Genomic DNA, 23,020 nt, shown 5'->3' on the forward strand with positions numbered 1-23,020 from the left:
GATACCTCCTGGATATCTCCCTGGTGAGGTGTTCTGGGCATGTCCAATGAGGTGGAGGCCCCAAGGAAGACCCAGGACACACTGGAGAGACCAGGTCTCAGCGGGCCAAAGAACGCCTCTGGGTCCCCCTGGAAGAGATGGACCAAGTGGCTGGGGAGAAGGAGGTCTGAGTCTCTCTGCCTCAGCTGCTGCCCATGTGACCCGACCCCGTGAAAACTGAAGAAGATGGAGGGATGGATGCTTTTTTTCACTTATTATAAAAAAAGAAAGAAAAAAACTGTGAGTAACCTGATATTTGCTTTGGCATTCGTACAATGATGACTAACTTTCAGATAATGAGGTTACAAAACCTTTTGTACCCGCTAGAATTTATACCAAAATCTCTCTCTACCACCTCCAGCTCCTGCTATGCTGCTTGATGAGAAGGTCATGACTGCTGGTCAGATCTACAATATGACCAACAAACATCTTTAGCTGCTGGAGTTCAAGTTGTACTTTAGGGCTAAAAACGGCTTTTTGATTGGTCTCTGTTTCAGAAAACCTACGAATGGATCCGCAGGCTACCGACATCCATGTTGACTCAAATATTACTGGTACTATGATCTCAAAAGCATGCAGAGCATGAAATGAATGGCTCTCTGACGGTGTCTGGCAGTTTGCTGAATTCATGACAACTTACACAGCATCTGATTTCCTTGTTTTATTGGTTTGAAAGTATCTGAAAGTTACTACAGCTGAGGAACTGGAACCGAGGCTTTTCTTCCGAGGATCAGGACGTCGTTAGCAGCGATAGAGACGGTTGACCCGGCGGACGTCCCATTGGGACATGCCGTTCCTCTGGCCGATCCTGACGTTGGCGTTGGGGATGGGGGTGATGGTCTCCTTTCCGTACTGGGTGGAGAAGGCCGTTCTCCCGTAGTGCATGACGGAGCCGTAGTCGTAGGGAGTGTTGAGGTTGTTGGTGTTCCCCTTGCGGAAGTTGTGGGACATGGATGGGCTGATGTACTTCCAGTTGATCCTGACGTACTTGTCGCGGTCGCTCCTGGTCTGCTCGTGCTGGAAGCCCAGAGCGTGGAGTATCTCGTGCTGGATGATGCCGAAGTAGACGCAGCCCTGCTTGTTGAGAGAGACAACCTGGCCGCCTCCCACTCTGCCCAGGGACGAGAAGCACCCGCTTCTGCTCTGAAACTTGATGTAGTCGTAGTGGTTGGTACGAGCCACGAAGCGGATGCAGGTCCTTCTGTGGAAGGATTGCATGCCGCTTTCGATCCTCTGCCTCTCGGAGCCGGTGAACTCCCTGCCCAGGGTGTATGGGATGGTCACCAGGCCGTTGGAGGACTTCTTCCACAGGCAGCTGCCGGACCAGCATTTAATGGCGTTTCTGGTCGTGGGAGCCATGATGTCTCCTTCCAGAAGGATCTCATCGGTACCGTTGTTGGCACTCAGGATTCTGGTGCTGATGTCAACAGTGTTGTCCTCTTCTCCTTCTCCTTCCTCTCCTTCCTCTCCTTCCTCTCCTTCCTCTTCTCCTTCTTCTCCTTCTTCACCTTCTTCTACTCCTTCTACTTCTTCTCCTTCTGGGATTTCTTCTCCTTCTGGGATTTCTTCTCCTTCTGGGACCTCTTCATCCTGGAGAGGATGTGCCTGAGTGAAGCCGAGCAGGAGCAGCAGCAACAGGCTGGCAGAGGGAGTCATCTTCATGGTGGGTCTGTGGAGGTTCTACGCTGCAGAGACTCCCTGAAGACTGATGTCAGACTCAAGTGAGTCCTAAGTTTTTATACTCTCCTCTCCAGGTGTGTCTTCAGCAGGATTATGGGTTGGGGTCCACAAAGCTAGTCCTAAGTAAACCTACAAACAGAAGACTCCACTTACTGTATGGTCAATGTATCCTACAAAGCAGATCAAGTTGCAGAAAAGTGTTTCACGTCTGACCAGAAGTACTATGGTTTGAAAGGAGATATTGGATGGCAAACAAAGGGTTATTAGCTCAACTTGCACATGAAGTGAAGTCTCCGTTGACAAGCTTGTGGACTAGTGTACTGTGCCATTAGTGTGAAGTCATTACTGAACGACCATAGGGAGTATTTAGCCAAGAAATAAAAAGCTCCTATTTCTTCATGGCGTCCAGAGATGACAAACCATGTTTGAATAGTGGGTTTGTCTGTAGAGTCCTCCCTGCATAGGTTTACTCAGGAGTAGCTTTGTGGACCCCAACCCATAATCCTGCTGAAGACACGCCTGGAGAGGAGAGTATAAAAACCTTGGACTCACTTGAGTCTGACATCAGTCTTCAGGGAGTCTCTGCAGCGTAGAACCTCCACAGACCCACCATGAAGATGACTCCCTCTGCCAGCCTGTTGCTGCTGCTCCTGCTCGGCTTCACTCAGGCACATCCTCTCCAGGATGAAGAGGTCCCAGAAGGAGAAGAAATCCCAGAAGGAGAAGAAGTAGAAGGAGAAGAAGAAGGTGAAGAAGGAGAAGAGGAAGGAGAGGAAGGAGAAGGAGAAGAGGACAACACTGTTGACATCAGCACCAGAATCCTGAGTGCCAACAACGGTACCGATGAGATCCTTCTGGAAGGAGACATCATGGCTCCCACGACCAGAAACGCCATTAAATGCTGGTCCGGCAGCTGCCTGTGGAAGAAGTCCTCCAACGGCCTGGTGACCATCCCATACACCCTGGGCAGGGAGTTCACCGGCTCCGAGAGGCAGAGGATCGAAAGCGGCATGCAATCCTTCCACAGAAGGACCTGCATCCGCTTCGTGGCTCGTACCAACCACTACGACTACATCAAGTTTCAGAGCAGAAGCGGGTGCTTCTCGTCCCTGGGCAGAGTGGGAGGCGGCCAGGTTGTCTCTCTCAACAAGCAGGGCTGCGTCTACTTCGGCATCATCCAGCACGAGATACTCCACGCTCTGGGCTTCCAGCACGAGCAGACCAGGAGCGACCGCGACAAGTACGTCAGGATCAACTGGAAGTACATCAGCCCATCCATGTCCCACAACTTCCGCAAGGGGAACACCAACAACCTCAACACTCCCTACGACTACGGCTCCGTCATGCACTACGGGAGAACGGCCTTCACCACCCAGTACGGAAAGGAGACCATCACCCCCATCCCCAACGCCAACGTCAGGATCGGCCAGAGGAACGGCATGTCCCAATGGGACGTCCGCCGGGTCAACCGTCTCTATCGCTGCTAACGACGTCCTGATCCTCGGAAGAAAAGCCTCGTGGAGCAAATTGCGAATTTTGATTTGGTTTCATAATTCTTGTCTGAAATTTTTCGTCAATCTGTCACATCTTTCTAAAAATGAAGACCAGAGAATCGGTGTTGAATCTGAATGTCGCCTGAAATGCCTAATAAATGTCTCCAGAGAACCTACTGGTTCTTGTTCTCTGTTCGTAGTTCAGTTGAAAAAGGTCAGACACTTAGTAGATTGTCAGGGCCACGGATGGTAATTCATCACGCTACATATTGATTTCTGATGTTGTCGGTTGCAGCAGTGTTTAACTGCAGTGTACGGCACAGTTGTCCACATCTTTATATAAAGACCAGGTGGATTCTGAACCCTGAAAAAGTCTTAATTACTTTTCTTAATCTCGCACTGGTCTTTATTAGATGCCATTACGTTGTAGCGGCAAACCTAATGAGTTGCCATGGTATTCTGTCTAAAAGTGCATGAGGAAAAGGCTCTGTGCCAGAATCGTTTTAAAAGGGTATCAAATATTTTGGCCCATGAAAATAATCTCTGACATCATCATCTCTGCTGTAGTAATTTATGGGTCCGCCATTGGACCGACGCCTAAACGCATGCGCTCGTTCTCTCCGTGGGTCCGGTGATGAAGAGCCATCCTAAATATAATGTCTTCGGGTTGGCTTACGCCGCATCGGCAGCCACTGCCGTTGATCTTAAATCACATCGGGAACCCAGAGGGAGTCAGTGAGAAATGGACGTTCTCCCTGCTGAGTCCACAATTCGGCTGATGGATTGCACCGCTTCGGATGCTATTGAATTGGTCCTGACTGAGCGTCCGAACGGCCTGACGGATGCTGTGATTGGTAAGTGACCTCGGCCGGGGCCGCGCTCCTATTTCATTCATCGTGACGGCGGTGATTCGCGCCGATGACTTCCTCTGTTGTCTCTGGGAGTTTGTTCCACCGCTCCGCTTCCTCTGCGGCTCTCCTGCTACTCCGCCTTCTGCATGTGTTGAAGATCTGAAAACAAGCAGGTTTTGTCTCTGACAACTAACAGGACGGTTGGTCTGTCTGGTTTGCTTGAACCAACATAGTTTTCTTAACCCATGCCAGTAGTTTTGCCGGTGGAATCCAAGCGAACAGCTTCAAAAACTGTAGTAAATATGTGTCCCTCACTAAGTCAGTACAAGTAAACCTGAAAGAGTTATTTTCTTGTGTCAAACCGCAAATATGGAATGGAAATTCGCAAAACTCGTCAGAACACTGTTTCTTGGGCTGCGGTCTTGAAGCTGGTGTTTCTTGGTTTGCAGCAACTTCATACTTCCTGGAAAAGCTGAAGGGAATGTATCAGTAGATGTTTAATTTAATTCTTATCCAGAGTGGTGACGCGTCAGTGTCAGTTAGTCATCTGCTTGGGTGCTTCTCCAGGACCCGGTCCCGGCACCGCTCGCTTGTTTTTGGGTTTCCCTTTGGACGGTACTTCTACTGTAGTGCCCGGCCTGGCGAGCTTTCCGGGCGAGTCGGCCAATACTGAAACGTGACGTCGACAGACCGCCGGCCGCCGATCGGCCGGAGAACGTCTTCAGCGATCGTAGCGCTCGACACCAGAATCGAACCTTTTTGCTTTTTTGGAAACAATCTGTCAGAGCGCTACATGTTAGCATGGCCAATGCTGCTCGTCACTTCCAGCAGCTTTCTCTGGATCTTCAGCTTGGAGTGACCAGAACGCTTTTGTCACACTCAAAGTATTTCACAGCGGCAGCAGCAGGTCCACCGTCGCCCCCACCTCCTCTGTTGTTTGTGTTTCGGGTTCGACAATTCGTAAGTCGCTTTGGTTAAAAGCATCTGCCAAATGACTGTAATGTAATGTAATGTAATGTAATGTAATGTCGACGATGTCACGGCGGTTCGGCTTTGCTGTGCGACGAAGAGCGACGAAGACCCCGCCCACGTGGAGGAGGGGCTGTGGAGTCACCGCACCTGAATGGAGTCGTGCTGGAACTGTGTCGTGGTGAAGCGCCGTTCGTGTTGTTGACTTACAGAAGTGGTATATAACATCTTGACAACACAACCGGCGGCCTCTCGTCCTAATGTGTGCGTTTTCCCGGCTGCACTGGACTTCCCGGGTTACAGGAAGCATCAGTTATTCAGTGACAGAGTCTCAGAAACCCCCTCCCTCCGTAGGCGGATATCACATCCCGGATGTGTTTGGGTTGTCTGTCGCTTTGTCCCTCCCTGAATCAGCGAACATCCTTTGGACCCCCATTAAGACTCCCACAGAGAGAGTACCGGCCTCAGTGTCAATATGTGACCCTTTAAGTTTCAAAGAATTTAAGTCATGAAATAAATATGGCGAATCGTGATCATAGTGGTCCCTGAGCGTTGGCCCTGGGTTCTTGGAGAATGTTCTCATGTAGAACATCCGCCGCCGCGCAAACACCGGCCGGCTGATGTGTGTAATGAGACGTCTAGTGCGGGAAAGTGTTTAATTTTTAACGGCGGCGAAGCCGGCTGAGTACACTTCTGTCAGGCGGCGCCAGATTATCTCCGCCAGAGCGCCGATTACCGTAATGTCGGGTAACGCGGAGGGCACTTTGCCTTCCGCTTCCTCCCCCGGTCCTGCGGCACCTTCGGGCCGCTCTGAGACGTCCGTTCAGACGCCATATTAGAGTCGGAGCTGACGTTAAAATACACATCACGAGGTGACGCTCCCACGCCGGCGCGGGAACCGCCGGCTCCCGCTCCCGTGCCGACGGCAGGTCACGGGACGGAAGCCTCCGGACGGCGGGAGCGTTTCGCTTCCCTGCAAATGACCAGGAATGTTCTGGAAGCGTCTCTGTGGTGACGAACCCTGGAGCCGGGGTGGCGTGGCGAGCCTCGCTCCCTTTACCTCTTTACCCGAAGGCAGTGTGGCAGACGGGGGCCTCGGGCAGCCCTGGAGGTCACACCCAAACATCTGACGGAGCACCTGGCGCTCGGGACCGTACGGGGCCCGTGTTCTTGTCCCCGACGGGTCGGGGTCGGGAGCCGAGACACCGGGACCGGGTCCCTTCCGCTCTCCGCCCAGGGCTCCGCGAGCCTCCGAGGTCAACCGCGGATTGGCTTTGACCTTCAGCGGCGAGGATGGAGTTGCCCTCCACTGATCTAACGGGTTCTGGAAAGGATGCTCAACGGATTGGATGAGAGTGTGTAGGCGGAGAGCAGAAGGCTGGATGTGGAAGAAGAAGGGACGGATGGACAATGGAGAGGAGGGGGGGGGGCTGTGATGGGAGCCAGAAGACACTGTGAAGGTTGTGTGTGCGTGTGCGCGTGTGCGTGTGAGAGAGCGAGGGAGAGGAGACCGGAGGGGCGGGGCTTAATCTCCATCTCCCTTCCCGGGACGCAGAGCCGCAGCTCGGACCGAAGCGGACGGGCTAAACCGGTCTTCGCCGGTCGTCGGTGGAGACCTCGAACGTCCGGTACGGAAGCGGCCCAGCGTCCGCTAGCCGACACACGCACTCGTGTCCGCGAACGGTGATGCGGCCGGTCGGGCGCCGGGATACGCCGAGCGGCCAGCCGCGACCCTAACGGCGCCTCGGCGGAGATCCGCACTACCCCGCAGTGCAGCGCCCCCCCCCCCTCCCCCCGCCAGATGATCCCCGCCGGACCGGAGCCCGCCGACCCGCCCGGAGCCGCAGCATGCAGGTGAAGAAGCGGATCTGCGCCGAGCGGAGCGGCGGCGAGCCGGAGCAGGACGGCGGCCACAAGAAGACCTCCTGCTTCTCCAACATCAAGATCTTCCTGGTGGCGGAATGCGCGCTCATGCTGGCCCAGGGCACCGTGGGCGCCTACCTGGTGAGTCCGTTACCGGCCGCTACGGTAACAGAGCGACCGTTACCGGCCGCCGCGCCAGGTAACGGCCGGCGTGCAGCGCCCTTCAAAGCGGGGGGAGGGGGATGCAGTCAGCAACCGGTTCGGTCGGACCGATCACGTCCGCCGGTTGATGACTTGCTGCGCACCGAAAGCACCGGGCCTCTGCACCAACCGCGCGGCCGAGAACGGACAGCCGCCGCGCCGGGGGCTCGTTACGAAACACCGGACGGCGATCGGTCGCCGGCGGCGCTCCGTGTCTCGGTACCGGGGAAACGGACCGATGGCGTGACGGTTAACGGGAATGACCGGCCACCGACGCGGGCGGGTTCTCCACGGTACCGTCCGTGAAGTTTTCGGTACCGGCAGACATCTACATGTCCACCGTCTTATTCAACTGACGTGATGACATCATTGTCTTATGGCGTCAAAACAGGAAGGACCGTGGTGCGTTCGCGTGTGTGTGTGTGTGTGTGTGTGTGTGTGTGTGTTTGGGATGGGGGGGGGGGGGGGGGTCGTGACGCTGCCGGTGTCTGGAAGCCGTCGCCGCAGCGGACGGCGGTTTAACGGCACCGAGACCCGGTTAACCCTTTGCCGTTCGTCGCCGGGCCGCGATTGGCCGCTGCTTCCTTTGAAGGTGTTCACAGGAGGACGAGACGTTCCAGGTTTAAAGAGCACATGAAAGATGTTTGTCTGTGGTCACAGAACTCCTGCTGAGGTCACCGTCTCCACGGTTCCCATCCAGGTTCCTCAGCAGAAGTGATTCTTTGTCACCTTTTGTCCGATCGCCTCCGAGCAAAAGGTCGGCGGTTCCGTCCGCCTCGCCGTCCCGGAACAAGGCGCAGACTCTCAGCCCAGCTCTGCCGCCGGCGGGACGCGAACGGCCGGACGCCGTCCGACGAGAGGGAGTAAAAGCTCCTTTGCCCGTCTCACCTTCTCCGAGTGGAAGGTCGGTCCAAATGTGACGGCGAGCCTTCTAGTCACCCGCAGTCTAACTTCTAGTCACCCGCAGTCTAACTTCTAGTCACCCGCAGTCTAACTTCTAGTCACCCGCAGTCTAACTTCTAGTCACCCGCAGTCTAACTTGGTGTCTCCATCGTCGCCACCGGTCGTAGGACAGAATGCCGCTTTGGCAGGTCTTTCCTTCACCGGCCACGAAACTCATCTATGAACCCTCAGCGGTCCAAGTCCTCCTCGGCAGCTCCTCAGGGTCATCCAGGACAGCCCAAGTTTGTCCAGGTTCTAGTCATCTCTGGTCTGGACGACTGAACCTCCCTCCTTGCCGGTGCCCCAGCGGTGACCATCAGGCCTCTGGAGCTTCTCCAGAAAGCGGCAGCCCTCCTGGTGTTCAACCGTCTCAGATTCTCCCACACACTCCCCTTCTTATGTTCCTTCAGCGGCTCCCGGTAGCCGCCAGCATCAAGTCCAAGACCCTGGTGCTCGTCTACCGGCCGGTGAACGGGACGGCCCGTCTTATCTCCAGGAGATGGTCCAGCCACACGTCCCCACCCGTCCCCTCAGACCAAGCACTACCACACTAATCGCACTTAGACCCCCCCCCCCAAAAAAAAAAAACGAAGACATGAATGTATGTATATGGTTGTCAGATGCTATTTGGTAGCGCGGTGACATCTGAATAACGACTACTGCTACTTCGGATCTTCGGTTATTGAACTGCAATTTTTGTAAGTCGCTTTGGAAAGAAGCGTCTGGTAAATGACTGCAATATAACGTAATGTAATGTAATATAATGTAATGTAACGTAATGTAATGTAATATAATGTAATATAACGTAACGTAATGTAATATAATGTAATGTAACGTAGTGTCCTGTAGGAGCCCAGGCTAGCCGCCGGTCACCAGGTGGAAGAGGACAATAACCTCAGGTTTTGCCGGCCGCTTCCAATTATTGCAAAGTCTTAACCGGCACCGTCGGATGATCTTCTGCTCTCAGGAAGCATTAATGTGGTAGATGTTTGGCGGCTCCTCTGGGACGAGTCAGGTTCTGCCCCTCGAGCGTCAGCCGGTGGCATCAAAACCACCGAGGGGTCCGGGCCGAAGGTCGTCGTCACTCGTCCGAACCGCGGTTTGAAATTCTCCGTCCGTTCGAAACCCTGCAAATGTCAGTGTCAGAAGAAGGTGGCGTCCAGCTGGAAGCACAGACGCGAACCCACCGGTGACCTACAGACGAGCGACGGCCGAAGTGTTCTCCCGGCGATCGGGTTGCACATTTTAAAAGGTAAACATCTCGCCTCTGACGTTCGAGTGGATCGAAACCCCAAAGTCTTGGTTCGATTGGCGAAGACCCGGTTTGTCTTTCAAGGTTCAGTAAGTTCCCTGGCCTCCTCCCTGGTAGACCGCAAACCAGTGAGCTGCCTGGGTGTCTCCTTGGAGATCCCTTAGAAGGATGGAATGAAGCGTCATCAAGTCTCCGGCGTCGGTCCTGGAATGGGCGCCTGGTGTCTCGAGGCGCTTCCTGCCCCCCTGGACGTCAGCCATGTTCTGTCCTCCAGCGAGGACCCGGGCGTCCCGTGAATGTCCGACGACAAGGCGGGGCACACCTGCTGGGGTCAGAGGTCAGCCTCATGACATCATGGCTGGGATTGGGGGTTGTCATGGTAACCTGTCAGAGGCACAGCGATGACCCGTGTCATCGGATCCTATGGAGTCTCTGTTACATCAGGCGGCCGTGATCTCCGGTGGCTTGGAGACTCCGCCCGTTATTGATCGCCGATTGTTGCTACCTGACAACAGAAGGTCCAGGTGTTGATGATCAGTTCAGTGTTTCTGTCCGCGGGCCGCCTTTTGTAGAAGAAGTGGAAGAAACCAGGAAAGTCCATGTGAAAGTGTTGTTCGGGAACGTCTCGGCCGTCATCAATAACGGTCAGGAGTAAAGGTCCGTCACCCCGGTGACACCGGACCGCTCGCTCTCAGAAACATCTGCAGCACCTCCGTCCATCTTCCACCAGCCACCGCGGGCGAGGTCCTGCGGGGGCCGCCGTGGAGTCCCCGGTCCTCCCGCCGGTTCCTCATCACTGTTTTCTGTCCCTCTGTCAGGTCAGCGTCCTGACCACGCTGGAGAGACGCTTCAACCTCCAGAGCGCCGACGTGGGCGTCATCGCCAGCAGCTTCGAGATCGGCAATCTGGCTCTGATTCTGTTCGTCAGCTACTTCGGCGCCAAGGCCCACCGGCCCCGGCTGATCGGCTGCGGCGGGATCGTGATGGCGCTGGGGGCCCTGCTGTCGGCCCTGCCTGAGTTCCTGACTCACCAGTACGAGTACGACGCGGGGAACTCGTGGCACGCCGAGGACGGCCGGGACGTCTGCTCCAACAACAGCCGCTCGGAAAACATGGACTCCGGCTTCAAGTGCGGCAACCGGGCCAACACCAACATGATGTACCTGCTGCTGATCGGAGCCCAGGTCCTGCTGGGCATCGGGGCCACGCCGGTCCAGCCTCTGGGCGTGTCCTACATCGACGACCACGTCCAGAGGAAGGACTCCTCGCTTTACATAGGTGAGCCGAGAGAACGCCGGACTCTCCTCTCTCGCGGACGGCAGAGTCGGCTTGGTAGATCCGACTCCACTCGCTAACTAGTAAGCCGACGGACCGACCGACTTAGTAAATGACCCTCTGACTCAGCCAGTGATCCGGTCACCGACTTAGTTACTGGCCGCCCGTCTGACTCAGATCAGCGGTGACTCGGCGAGTGAATAGATGACGACTCGATAGTGTGACCTCTGTGACCCGACCTGCGGAAGGCCGAAGCCAACGCATCGGCTTATTTACGTCCCCTCTGCGGCTCCAAGCATGTCGAAGGACCGGCGTGAGAGCTTCTCCAGCTTTGACTGGACCCGAGCCCAGAGGCGGCCGGGTGCACGAGTGGAAGGGTGATTTTATCACCCTCTAAGCCACCGAACCACCCGCTAAGACACTCGCCAACAGAAGGACACGACAGTTTGAGTGACAGCCCCCCCCCCGCTCCTTACACCTTCCCTTCAGGTCCGTAGCCCAGGTGACGGGGCTAAGGACGGCTGAGGGTCGGACCGTCGGCCGGATCGTAGAGCCTGGGAGGATCGCAGGACGGGTCACGGGAAATGTTTAAAGATGTCAGGAAGTCCCTGTGTTTCACTTTGAGGAGAAAATCAATATCACCCGCAAGCTCAAAATGGATGCAGGAGGCAATTAGCTGGCGGCTTCCACCGGCTCCGGGACGCTATGCTAAGCTAAGGTAATCGACTCCGCGCTTGGCGTCGGGACAGCGCAGCGGCGTAAATCTCTCGGTCTCTCTGATGGCAGGAAACGGGGCGAAAGCACTTCCTGTCGTATCGATCGTCCGTGATTCTTCTGAGATAATGGTCTGCGGCTCGCGGCCCTCGGGACCCGTGAACCCTTCGGTGGTCCTCACACTTCTGCTGTGAAAATGAAAGGGGCAGGATGTTCTCCTCCGCCTGGAGCCCCATGGTCTGAACATGACGGCGGGAAGCGCAGTGTGCTGCTGCACAGCGTCCTGGTGGATCACCGCCGCCTCCTTCCACGTCTCAGTAGTCTTGAAAAAACGCACGCCAAAAAATGCTCCTAAAGAAAAGATGATTTATAGAAAATACACAGAACACAAAAGACTTATTCTCACATGTTTGGAGCAAAAATAGGCTCTTCCTCAGATGCTTAGTGGAGATTCGTGTCGACAAATACGTCATCGAGGCGCCACTTTTAAAGAGAAGAGAATGATCATGCGATCGATTCCCTCCTGTTTGGATATATGATGACCTTTTAACATTATAATATTATAACTACATCCTCGCTACTCCTCAAGAACCGACCTGACACATATGTACATATCTGTACACGTGGAAAAATGTAAGAATCCGTATCTGAGGAAAGGCCTGTTTTTGTTTGAAACGTCATGCATGTGAGAATAAGTGTTTGTGTTCTATGGAAGACAAATCCCCTTTTCTTTTTGGAGCGTTTTTAGGTTTGGCCAGTCTTTCGAAACTCGACTCAGTCGAACTTCTTCTGATCCTCCATCCATCCCTAACTGGGCGGCGGATGTGCGAGTGTTTTTCTTTTCTAATTCATTCCACGTCTCTTATTTGGTCCGGCCTCCCTTTGTGTCGGGTCGGGCTCCATGAGGTTCTCAGCTCGGTTCAGAGGTCGGTTCCTCCAGATGTCTCGTCTCGGCCTCTGGACCTTTACAAACCTCAGCTGCCTTTGCTCCTTGGTGGTTGAAACCAACCAGGGTTCTCCCCTGCTCTCAGGATCTCCAGGTGGTTCCTGGTCCGCCGGGTCCGCGGGTCGGGACGCGTCCCGGCTGGAGGCTCCGCGGGTTGATGAGCCGTCGGGACCCGATCGCGATCGATCTTTATCGATTAGGATTGTTGACTTTGACACTGCAGCGTTGTTGTTTAGGTGTTTCACCTCCTTCTGGGATGTCCTGGTGGTCCAGGGCTTCCAGGACGCCCTCTGAAGGCTCCTCCCCCCCGTCAGTGTCAGGATGCCAGTTTACACACACACACACACACACACACGCACGCACACACACACACATTGCTGCCTCTCTGCCAGGGTTGCTACGGCAACAGTGCCAGAGACAGACAGCGAGGCCGCCGCCTCCCTCGCCGCTCGCTGACCCCATCGCAGCTCCGGGTCGCCACGGAAACGTGGTCTTTATCTCCTTCAGCTCAGGGGCCGGGAGGCTCCTCCCACCTCACACACACACACACACACACACACACACACACACACAGGGACTCCTACACTCTACTCACACACTGACCTGTGTGTGTGTGTGTCTGTCAACTGACCTGTGTGTGTTTGTGTGTGTGTGTGTGTGTTTTGTCAACTGACTGTGGTTGTGTGCGTGTGTGGTTGTGTGTCAAATGACTTGTTTTTGTGACTGTCAACTGACGTGTGTGTGTCCGTCAATGGATTTGTATATGTGTATCTGTCAACTGCTGTGTGTGTTTTAACTGACCTGTTTTTATGACTGTCAACTGCTGTGTGTGTGTGTCAACTGGTCTGTGTGTATGTGTGTGTGTGATTGTGTGTTTTCAACTGACTTGCGTGTCAGCTGTCCTCTGTGTGTGTGTGTGTGTGTGTGTGTGTGTGTGTGTGTTTTACCTGACCTGTCTGTGTCAATTGACCATTTGTGTGTCAGCTGCTGATGCATGTGTGTGTGTGTGTCAACTGACCTATCTGTGTGTCGGTTAACTGACCTGTGTGTGTGTGTGTGTGTGTGTGTGTGTGTGTGTGTGTGTATGTGTGTGTGTGTGTCTGCTGTCAACTAACATGTATGTCTTCCAACTGACTGTTTAAACTGCTGTGTGTGTGTGTGGGGGGGTGTAAACTGATGTGTAACTAAACTGGTGTGTGTGTGTGTGCATGTGTGTGTGTTTAAACTGACTTGTTTGTGTGTGTAAACTGATGTTTGGGCCAGTAACTGGAGAGTGTGTGTATAAATGGATGTGTGTATAAACTGAGGTGTGTGTGTGTGTGTGTGTGTGTGTGTGTGTGTGTGTGTGTGTGTGTGTGTGTGTGTGTGTGTCAGTCATGTTGGCCAGATGAGATGATGGTAGACAGGCCTAGGATGGTGTCAGGTCGGAGGCTGCTTGTGTGTGAAGCAGCAGGACCATGAGGACATTGAAAGGAGCCTTGATGGTCCATGAGGCCCCTGCTGACCCCGAGGTCCCGCAGAGTCTCCTCCGACCCCTGCAGTCCGGATTCCACCCGGACTGAACGCTCAGAACGCTCAGAACGCTCAGAACGCTCCGGCCTGCCGGGGTCGGCGTTCATCACCTCTTGGAGGCTCTGGAGGTTCCAGCGGGTTCCTCAGAGCAGAAGGTCCCAGTGAACAGGAGGTTCCTCAGAGCAGAAGGTCCCAGTGAACAGGAGGTTCCTCAGAGCTGAAGGTCCCAGTGAACAGGAGGTTCCTCAGAGCAGAAGGTCCCAGTGAACAGGAGGTTCCTCAGAGCTGAAGGTCCCAGTGAACAGGAGGTTCCTCAGAGCAGAAGGTCCCAGTGAACAGGAGGTTCCTCAGAGCAGGTGTGTTGGTGTCAGGCATCAGAACCTGGGGTCTGAGAGGGTGCAAAGAGCTGCAGACATGTTTTCCTCCCTGCACTCTCACCTGGCAGCAGCTCTGAGGGGGAGGGACCCGCACACACACACACACACACACACACACACACACACACACACACCGCTGGCTGGGGTCCAGCCCTCAGCAGATGCCGTATTAGCAGGAGCTCAGAACCAGTAGATTGGAAGCATCGCTTGTATGCGAGGATGTTCTGACGGTGGCGGCAGATGATCTTCTGCCGTGCTGAAGGTGTTGATGTTTCTGTCCTGGTGGGACCGGCCCCGTCACATCCCGGTCAGACCTTTGAATTCCCTTCTTCTCAGATATTGAGAGGAACATCGGCCGGAGGTCACAGTTTTGCCCCGGGTTCGGTCCCGATCTCCCGATCTTCAGAACCCTCTGGCTGTTGACCTCTCCGGGTTCCTTCTCATCTCCTGGAGAAGACTCTTAGACGTCCCGTGAGCGCAGTCTGCCGATGCCTCGGGTCCCTCAATCCTCCGGCATCTCCTCTGGACTCGGACGTCCTCCGTTATCTTCTCAGATTCCCCCTCTGCTCCCGCGCTGGACGGGGCTCGCCGGTCGTCATGGTTACCTCCCGCCGCCCGAGCCGGAGAACGCTCGGCGGTGTTAAGAACGTCCGACCTCTGCGTGAAACATCGGTGCGGCAGGAGAATGAGGAGGAGACGCTGCCACCCCAGCAGATCAATGCTGGCTGAAAGACTGATGGAGGACGCTGCTCCTGAAAGAACACCAACATCTGGCTACAAGCTGAGGAGATGAGTCTCCTCCGGTCACCTGGAAACGGCCGATGGCGGGGAAAACTTCCCCGGATGTCAAGCGGGAGGCCGAGAAGGACCTGGCCTGTTGAAACCACAGAAGATAGACAAAGCAGAAGAGACATTTCTAATCCTCTACAGACGTCCTGGAAACCAGCGAGAAGGTCGCAGAGGAAGTCACCTCTGCTCCCAGACAGAAAAGCCTGCACACGGCCCTTGAACTCAACCCTGCGGCGTCCTACTGGTCCTACTGGTCCTACTGGTCCTACTGGTCCTACTGGTCCTCAACGTGATGATCAGACGCGTCCCAAAAAGACTCGCAAGATGCCGAGGTCCTTCCAAGATAAGCCGAGAACGATCGGTGAGCAGATCACCGGAGGGCCGGGTGGAGAAGTTGCTCTCCTCCTCCTGCCTGATCACGGTGATGGTGCTGAGAAGTGATGGGTTCCAGAGATGCTGTTAGCAGGAGGTCCTGGGACGGTCTGCATCTTCTGCTTCCATTGGAAAGATCTCAAACCCCCGGTGACCAGCTGGAGGCCTCCTGCAGCTCCAGGAGCCCGCTGGGATCTGGAGCGCTGCCGCCATCTGCTGGCCGCCAACAGGAAGCGCATGTCCAAGTCGCCTAAAGACCTGTGATAGGAAGTGTGTGAGTGTGTGAGTGTGTGTGTGAGTGTGTGTGTGCGCCGCCTCTCTGAAGTGTGTATGACGCGCATCTCTGCTCCTCTGTCACTGCAGGCATTCTGTTTTCCACGCTGGTCTTCGGGCCGGCCTGCGGCTTCATCCTGGGCTCCATCTGCACCAAGTTCTACGTGGATGCGCTCTTCATCGACACCAGTGAGTCTCCTCATCCTCGCCGGGACTCGTTTCATCTACGCACTGATCTTTGTCCACCATCTGCTCATCTTCTCAGCTCGCAGAAGGCCTCCTTCATTCTACAGCGGCATATTGAATCTGAAATAAATGCCTGTGTGTGTGTGTGTGTGTGTGTGTGTGTGTGTGTGTGTGTGTGCGTGTGTGTGTGCGTGTGTGTGTGCAGGTAAGCTGGACATCACCCCCGAGGACCCTCGCTGGATCGGGGCGTGGTGGGCGGGCTACCTGCTCTGCAGTGCCTTACTCTTCCTGTCGTCCCTCTTCATGTTCGGCTTCCCCCAGTCTCTGGACGAGCGGGACCTGGAGGGCGTGGAGAGCGAGCAGGCCATGCTGCCGTCCTCCCTGTCCCTGGACTTCCCCGGGGACAAACCCCCCCGGCCCGTCCACGGCTTCGACCTCAACGCCGGCCTGTCGGTGTGCGATCACCTGAGAGGTGGGCGGGGCCGGGGAGGGAGGCGCTTTCGGTCGTGCGGCTTCTGAAGCGGCGGCGCCGTCGTAGATTTGACCGGAGGATCTGACGCCGTCCGGTCGCTCACGTCTGCGTCTCCCCCCCCAGTGATCCCCCGGGTCACCAGGCACCTCCTGTCCAACCCCGTGTTCAGCTGCATCACACTCGCCGCCTGCATGGAGATCGCCGTGGTGGCCGGCTTCGCCGCCTTCCTGGGGAAGTACCTGGAGCAGCAGTTCAACCTCACCACCTCGTCAGCCAATCAGCTGCTAGGTAGGTGACACACACACACACACGCAATCAGCGGCGTGTTCCCGTGCGGGACCACGTGTGACGGTCTGTCCCCCCCCAGGACTGACGGCCATCCCCTGCGCCTGCCTGGGCATCTTCCTGGGGGGGCTGCTGGTGAAGAAGCTCAACCTGTCGGCCCTGGGCGCCGTCCGCATGGCCATGCTGGTCAACTTGGTGTCCACCGCCTGCTACGTCTCCTTCCTCTTCCTGGGCTGCGACACCGGGCCTGTCGCCGGGGTGACGGTCGCCTACGGCAACCAGTAAGATGAACCAGTAACGCGTTTGTCTGCGAGGTGCGACATAAAGGGACGGAGATCGGGGTAGAAACACATAGTTACCTTTCCACGGTCCCTAAAGCAGCCGGCAGGGACGGCGGTCGCTTCTAATCCCACGTCGACCCTCACAGGGTCAGATTAGGACCCGAGTCACCGTCACAATCCAGGGTTTCAGCGGAGCTTCAGGAGAAAACAGCTCGGAGGTCGAGGCGGGTCCTGATCGTTCTCCACACTGGACACGGAAGCGTCTCACACCTTGGAACAAAACTCAGCCGATGTTCCTCCCCGGGTTCCTTAGGTTCCCCTCTGGAGTAGTCAGGCCCCCCCTGTGGTGGGAGTTAGGTAGTGCAGTGGCGGAGGGTTCCCCCCGGCCCTCACCGAGTCCAGACCTGGTGTGGTGCAGTCTCAGACGGGGGCCGGCGGGACCAGGAGCCCCGCCAGGAGGCTTCGCCGGACCTGCGGCGATGGAGCTGAGAGATCCGCGAGAGGCGCGAGGCTGCCTCCGATCGGACGCCTCGAGCGCCGTCCTGCTCGCCCTCGTCCGGTACGGGAAAGGTTGGGACAGGAAGGCGTCCCTGACGTGACCTCTGACCCCGTCCCCAGGACCCTGCGGCCCCGGCAGCGGCCCGAGGCCCCCTGCATCAGCTCCTGCAACTGCTACACGGCATCTGTGAGCCCCGTCTGTGGAGCCAACGGCATCACCTACCTCTCCGCCTGCTTCGCCGGCTGCACCAGACCGGTGAGACTCACACACACACACACACACACACACACACACACACACACACACACACACACACACACACACACATATAACACTACACGTGTGAACATGTTTGCATGTATGTGGTCCTGGGTTCAATCCCCGGCGTCTCCACCGTGAGTCGTTTTGGATAAAAGCATCTGCCACCTGACATAGACACACACGACACACACATGCACACAACACACACACACACACACACACACACACACACACACACACACACACCCTACTGTGTCCCCGGCTGCTCCCAGTGGTGGTCCAGGGCTCTTTGCTGGATGTGTTGCTGCTTGAGTTGTCATCTTTCTGCTGGTGAAGCCCTGAGCTCCAAGAGACCCTGAGGTCTGGAGCTGCAGGAGAGCGTTGCTTCACGGCGTCCGGCCGTCCCGTGTGTCTCGCCAGAACCTGACCGGCTGCTCTTGCGTGTCCGCCGGGGCCGACGAGGCGGTGGCGTTGCCGGGGAAGTGCCCGAGTCCCGGCTGCCAGCAGGCCTTCCTCACCTTCCTCAGCGTCATCTGTGTGTGCAGCATGATCGGGGCCATGGCCCAGACGCCCTCCGTCATCATCCTCATCAGGTGAGGGGGCCGGGAACCAGGAGGGGGACGGGGGGGCCGAGAAGAATAAAAACCTCAGAAATATTGGAGGGGCAGATGACGACAGGGTCTCCGCAGCGTCACGTCATCATTGATATTGACCGGAGACGGATGGGACGTCTCACAGGGAAAGGATGGAGAAGGGAAGCCGGAACCTCACGGAAGGGGCTCGGGTGGCCAGACGGTCGGCCTCTGCTGTTCCTCGCCGGCCGGAGGTCAAGGAGCTGCAGGCGGAGCAGCTTCTTCATCCAGGAGTCTCTGACCTGCAGAGGAACTCACAGGTGTGCTTGTCTTCCAGGACGGTGAGCCCGGAGCTGAAGTCCTACGCCCTGGGGGTTCTGTTCCTGCTCCTCAGACTCATCGGTAAGACCTTCGGTTCCTCTCGGAAGCTGCGCGCGAATCCCTCCGGAGACAAAGGTAGCCCAGAGAGGTTTGGGGACGAGTCGGAGAACCGTCTGGTGGCAGCCGGGTGGATAGAAGGATGCAGGAAGGAGCTTAAAGGGCCCCTTCCTGAGTGGACTCTGGCCCTTGGCCGTTCTCTCTTTTGTTCCTGAGCCGTTCCTCGGCGAGCCGGGGCCCGTAGAAGGCCACCGGAGGTTTATGTAGGTCATCTGATGTCTCCTGAAGGTGGAGTTGATCTGGGTGCCGCGAAGGTTCTCTGTGCTGTAGTGACCAGTTGCCCCCCTCCCCGCAGGCTTCATCCCTCCGCCGCTCATCTTCGGCAAGGGCATCGACTCCACCTGCCTGTTCTGGAGCTCGGTGTGCGGTAAGAAGGGCGCCTGCATGCTGTACGACAACGTGGCCTACCGCCACCTCTACGTCAGCATCGCCATCGTGCTCAAGTCGTCGGCGTTCGTGCTCTACGCCACCACCTGGCAGTGCCTGAGGAAGAACTACAGGAAGTACATCAAGAACAGCGAAGGCTACCTGACGCCCACCGAGCTGTTCGCCTCCAACGTGACTCTGGACAACCTGGGCAAGGAGATCACGCAGAACCCCGTCAACAGGACAAAGTTCATTTACAACCTGGAGGACCACGAGGCCTCCGACAACGTGGAGTCGGTCCTGTAGGAGGCCGGCGCCGCGTCCGCCGCCTCCTCCTCGGCGGGACGCCGGACCACCTCGGCCCTCCTCTTCGGAGGCGGCTCCTGAAAGGACCCCGCCGAGCTACGCCCTCACTCAAACTCACGCCTCCGCCGGGATCAGATGGTCAGACCAGAGATCCCTTCCTCTCCCCGGGTTTCTGGCCCGCTCGGGCCTGACGACCGGCCGGAGCTCCAGAGGATCGATAAAGGAAGAGCTCCAGAAGCCCGAGGAGACGACCGCTCCTGGGAAACTTTCCTCCACGCCTGTGGACCCGGAGATGGAATGGAGACAAGAGCGGGCCTCCGGGAGTGGAGGTCGGGGGGGGTCGGGGGCCTCCGACCTCCACGGGCCCCACTCCTGCCTCCATTCAATGGCCCCATGCCGCCCCGAGCCTCCCGGCCTCATACTGTCGCCAGTAATTATCACCGACGGGGTCGACGGGCCCCTTTACTCTGGGCCCCAAAGGTGCAGATCCAGCGGTCTGATCCGCCCCGGAGCCTCCAGCCTCCGCTCAGGAGAGACACCAGCTCCTCCTCAGGCAGCTGCCGGGAGGAAGGCTGCACTCAAGGACCGCAAATGAGCAGGAGCTCCCAACCCTGAGTCGGAGGAAGGGGGATTTCAGCCGGGAGGAGGCCAAGCTGCCGATGGAGATCGTAACGTTTCATTTCTACGGACGCCCGAAGCCACCCGGTTCTTCGGACTGGTTCCTCCAGGACGATGAAGGACTCAGCGGAGAGACGGGCCTCCCGCGGCTCCGTGGAGCTCGGGAGGACCTCCGCGCCGGAAACGAAGACGTCCCCCGGGTCGGGCGCCGGGGCAGCGCGGCGGACCGGACCCTGAGCTTCGGAGCGAGGTCCTCCCGGTGGCGGGTCCAGAGGATTGACATGATCTACAAACGTACATGTAAAGTATTATTTTGCTGTTGAAAATGAGAAAGAATACAAATGATTGTTATCATCTCAATCTGTGATGGTGATAATACTCAGATTACTTTTGTGATAGTAACCTAGTACTTGCTTATCAACACTACGTAGATATACATACATATATATATATAGAAGATAGTACTCTAAGCGGCCCGCTCACCTGCTCACCGATGGACGCCATAATTATTCTTACGACCTAAAGTTTGTCCTCGTCCTCGGCTCCAAGACAAACTACCCCGAAGCATCAGATACCACCAGGAAGCGGAGGGCTCGCCCGCAGGAAGGGGCGGAGCTCCTGGGGGGGGGCGGGGCTTCGCTGCGGGCGGACGGGTTCACAGGAGCGGCGGCCCGCCGACGCCCGGTGGCTGCTAGCATGCTGCTAACGCATGCTAGCAGGCGTAATTAGCGGCGCTCTCCGGTCCGGAGGGTCGGAGCTTCTCTCAAGTCCTGGAGGGATCAGTCCTGACCTCCAGGTCTCTAGTTCTCCGACGAGAAGATCGCCGGACTGAAGTTCAAACCCACCTTTGACAGGAGGTCTTAGCTTCTCTGTCAGAACACAAAGCGTTCATCTATGTCTTGGAGGTTTCCCACGAGGAGCTTCTCGCCGCATCAGGAACCTGGCGTAGCTTCTGAGTTCCTTCATTCTGATTGGTCGGGGGCGCGGCCGGTTATGTCTTCAGCGGCGTCGGGTTGTGCACGTCAGAACATTGACCCTGGAGGTCTGGCCCGACGGAAGCCCACAAGGTCCCCGAGCATCGTGTAGTAAGCTAGTTAAGGGTTTTTAGCATTAGCTTTAGCACCTGGTAGTAATATAACATTTAAAAGAATGGCCAAAATACTTCTGATAGAAAATGTTCTCCGCCTCCCCTACCACCGTGGAAGCCATGACTGAGGAAACCTGTGGACGGGCGGGCGTCTGAGCCGGCCGGAGGGGACGGAGATGATGTTCTCCGTGGACCTCGAACCTCACCCGACGTCCGTCAGGTGGAACGGCGGGCAGGAGAGCTTGAGGAGGACAGGTGGACGTGATGATCGGGCGATAAGGGGGTCCGAGGCCACCGACGCTGTGGATCCGGCTCAGGAATCCACCGGCTCCTTGTCGCACACGTCAGACCCGTAAAGGACCGCGTCTCAAACAAAACAGGAGGGTTCTGTCCAGAAGGTCCTGTCCATCTGAGAGGGTTTCAGCCCTCCAGGTGTGAAGGTCCCCCCACACGAAGCCCAACACAACCAGGACGCTTTGAGCGGACATCGTCGCCGGCGGGACGTCGGTTCCTCTGGCGGCGGCCCAGAGGAACCTCAGCGACGCCCCCGGACACCAAGTCCTCTCCATCCAAGGGCCTCCAGAGGACCCGGGAGCAGATGCTCCAGCTGTATGTAGCCTCTCCCTGCTCTGATGTCAAACCCCGTGGACCTAGAAGCATTTGTAGGACGTGGCTGACCGCCGGGAGGACCTTCTTCTCTTTTCCACGTCACTTGTCCCGCCGGGTCTGGAAGAACGGCGGCGGCGCCTGGATGAGTTTGACCGGCAAGAATCAGACCAACCAAACTGTGCCTGAAGATCAGCCTCCTGCTGGAGGGGCAGCAGGCATCTATGCTCCACCCTCACAGAGTGTGAGTGTGTGTGTGTGTGTGTGTGTGTGTGTGTGTGTGTGTGTGAGTGTGTGTGTGTGTGTGGTGTGGTGGTGTTGCACGCTGGACCTTGCGTGGACCTGCGGCACCAGGACTGTTTCCTCTCGGGCACCTGGACGTGCTCGTTCTTGCCTTGCGGTCTCGGCCGTGGGTCCAGGTCTTCTTCTGGGCCGCGGCCGCCCGACGACCTCTGACCCGTGAGGAGTTTCCCTCCAAAGTGAGAGCGCGGCAGGACCTGGAGATAAGCTCGGGACGGCTTTGGGCTTTGGAGACGAGGCGGTGCTCTCACCTTGGAGGGGAACCACAGCCTCGGACCGAAGCAGCCGCTCCTCACGTGGAAAAGGGCATCGGCAGAAGAAGATGTCGTGACCATCGTCCGGAAGCATCGCTGAGGACCTCTCGATGCTCCGCTGCAGCTTCTGCTTTGTGTGTGTTGGAATCTGTGTTTGGAAGCTTTAGTCCAGATGTTCCTCGGAGAAAAACATGATTGTATGTTTATTGTAAATACATTAAATATACTATTTTTGTTTTGACCACGCCTTCACCACGCCTGCTTATTGAGGCTCCATCAGCTCCTGGAGGCCGGATGTCCCTCTGGGAGGTCCCTGGAGACGACCTTGGAGGTCCCTGGAGACGACCTTGGAGGACCCTGGAGACGACCTTGGAGGACCCTGGAGACGACCTTGGAGGTCCCTGGAGACGACCTTGGAGGACCCTGGAGACGACCTTGGAGGACCCTGGAGACGACCTTGGAGGTCTCTACCACCTCCACACTTCCTGAACCAGGCCTTCTGTCACGTTCCTTAACGTTCTATCACGTTCTGTCCTGTTCACTGGGACCATCAACTGGACATTGTGCGTGCGTCGTGTGTGCGTGCGTGCGTGCGTGCGTGTGTGTGTGTGTGTGTGTGTGTGTGTGTGTGTGTGTGTGTGTGTGTGTGTGTGGAGGCTGGTCCTGGAGGCCTGCTGTGGTCTGAGAAGGTCCGTCCTGGGTCCTTGAGCTCCTCAGCAGCATCCGGTGGAAACATCTGTGAGGGAACGGCCAGCAGCTCCTGCGACGGCCCGGGCAGGTCTGAAGACCAGACGTCCACCTTCTCCACCTGGACCAAAGATGCTTCCTACGCTACTGACAATGCAGGATCCCAAAAAAAACCCGCCGCGGCCATCGGAGCGTCAGGAGGAGAAGCGAACATGAGATCCCACGACCTTCACCTGCAGAAACGCCGCTGGATG

The 23,020-nt window shown here is 56.7% G+C and overlaps 3 protein-coding genes across 18 annotated transcripts; 2 read left to right on the forward strand and 1 right to left on the reverse strand.

The window, feature by feature from the left end:
- Nucleotides 1–780: 780 nt before the first annotated feature.
- Nucleotides 781–1,701, reverse strand: LOC147218120 (high choriolytic enzyme 1-like). Of its 10 annotated transcripts, none has more exons than XM_086174670.1 (2): nucleotides 1,628–1,701; nucleotides 781–1,537 (listed from the first exon to the last, which is right to left on the reverse strand). In XM_086174670.1, exons 1-2 carry the CDS (start codon nucleotides 1,699–1,701, stop codon nucleotides 781–783), a joined length of 831 nt encoding a protein of 276 aa, XP_086030796.1. The 10 variants fall into 10 exon arrangements, with proteins under 10 accessions (XP_086030796.1, XP_086030802.1, XP_086030800.1 ...); XM_086174676.1 differs by having other exon boundaries at nucleotides 781–1,494; nucleotides 1,621–1,701; XM_086174674.1 differs by having other exon boundaries at nucleotides 781–1,503; nucleotides 1,621–1,701.
- A 629-nt stretch (nucleotides 1,702–2,330) lies between these two features.
- Nucleotides 2,331–3,206, forward strand: LOC147218121 (high choriolytic enzyme 1-like). 7 transcript variants are annotated; one of them, XM_086174681.1, is made up of 2 exons: nucleotides 2,331–2,447; nucleotides 2,511–3,206. In XM_086174681.1, the coding sequence occupies exons 1-2, from the start codon at nucleotides 2,331–2,333 to the stop codon at nucleotides 3,204–3,206; spliced, it is 813 nt and encodes a 270-aa protein (XP_086030807.1). The 7 variants fall into 7 exon arrangements, with proteins under 7 accessions (XP_086030807.1, XP_086030810.1, XP_086030808.1 ...); XM_086174684.1 differs by having other exon boundaries at nucleotides 2,331–2,442; nucleotides 2,536–3,206; XM_086174682.1 differs by having other exon boundaries at nucleotides 2,331–2,411; nucleotides 2,484–3,206.
- Nucleotides 3,207–6,673: 3,467 nt separating this feature from the next.
- On the forward strand, nucleotides 6,674–22,319 carry LOC147218122 (solute carrier organic anion transporter family member 3A1-like). Its single transcript, XM_086175182.1, has 10 exons — nucleotides 6,674–7,036; nucleotides 10,109–10,568; nucleotides 15,639–15,737; nucleotides 15,940–16,206; nucleotides 16,330–16,494; nucleotides 16,574–16,772; nucleotides 17,391–17,526; nucleotides 17,953–18,125; nucleotides 18,442–18,506; nucleotides 18,838–22,319. Exons 1-10 carry the CDS (start codon nucleotides 6,881–6,883, stop codon nucleotides 19,212–19,214), a joined length of 2,097 nt encoding a protein of 698 aa, XP_086031308.1. The 5' UTR covers nucleotides 6,674–6,880; the 3' UTR covers nucleotides 19,215–22,319.
- Nucleotides 22,320–23,020: the final 701 nt, after the last annotated feature.

The sequence above is a fragment of the Fistularia commersonii genome, chromosome 27, assembly GCF_037954325.1.
Source record: "Fistularia commersonii isolate RoL2024-O1a breed Wild chromosome 27, RoL_Fcom_v1.0, whole genome shotgun sequence".
Taxonomy (NCBI): Eukaryota; Metazoa; Chordata; class Actinopteri; order Syngnathiformes; family Fistulariidae; genus Fistularia; species Fistularia commersonii.

What these genes read in the sequence shown, in the direction of transcription:
- LOC147218121 (XM_086174680.1), top strand. Translation starts at nt 2,331, where the DNA reads ATGAAGATGACTCCCTCTGCCAGCCTGTTGCTGCTGCTCCTGCTCGGC.
- LOC147218122 (XM_086175182.1), top strand. Translation starts at nt 6,881, where the DNA reads ATGCAGGTGAAGAAGCGGATCTGCGCCGAGCGGAGCGGCGGCGAGCCG. An exon ending in TGCGCTCTTCATCGACACCA is followed by an intron (nt 15,738 to 15,939) that starts GTGAGTCTCCTC and finishes GTGTGTGTGCAG; the next exon opens with GTAAGCTGGACATCACCCCC. An exon ending in ACGGTCGCCTACGGCAACCA is followed by an intron (nt 16,773 to 17,390) that starts GTAAGATGAACC and finishes CCCCGTCCCCAG; the next exon opens with GACCCTGCGGCCCCGGCAGC.
- LOC147218120 (XM_086174669.1), bottom strand. Translation starts at nt 1,701, where the DNA reads ATGAAGATGACTCCCTCTGCCAGCCTGTTGCTGCTGCTCCTGCTCGGC. An exon ending in AGTAGAAGGAGTAGAAGAAG is followed by an intron (nt 1,485 to 1,547) that starts GTGAAGAAGGAG and finishes AGGAAGGAGAAG; the next exon opens with GAGAAGAGGACAACACTGTT.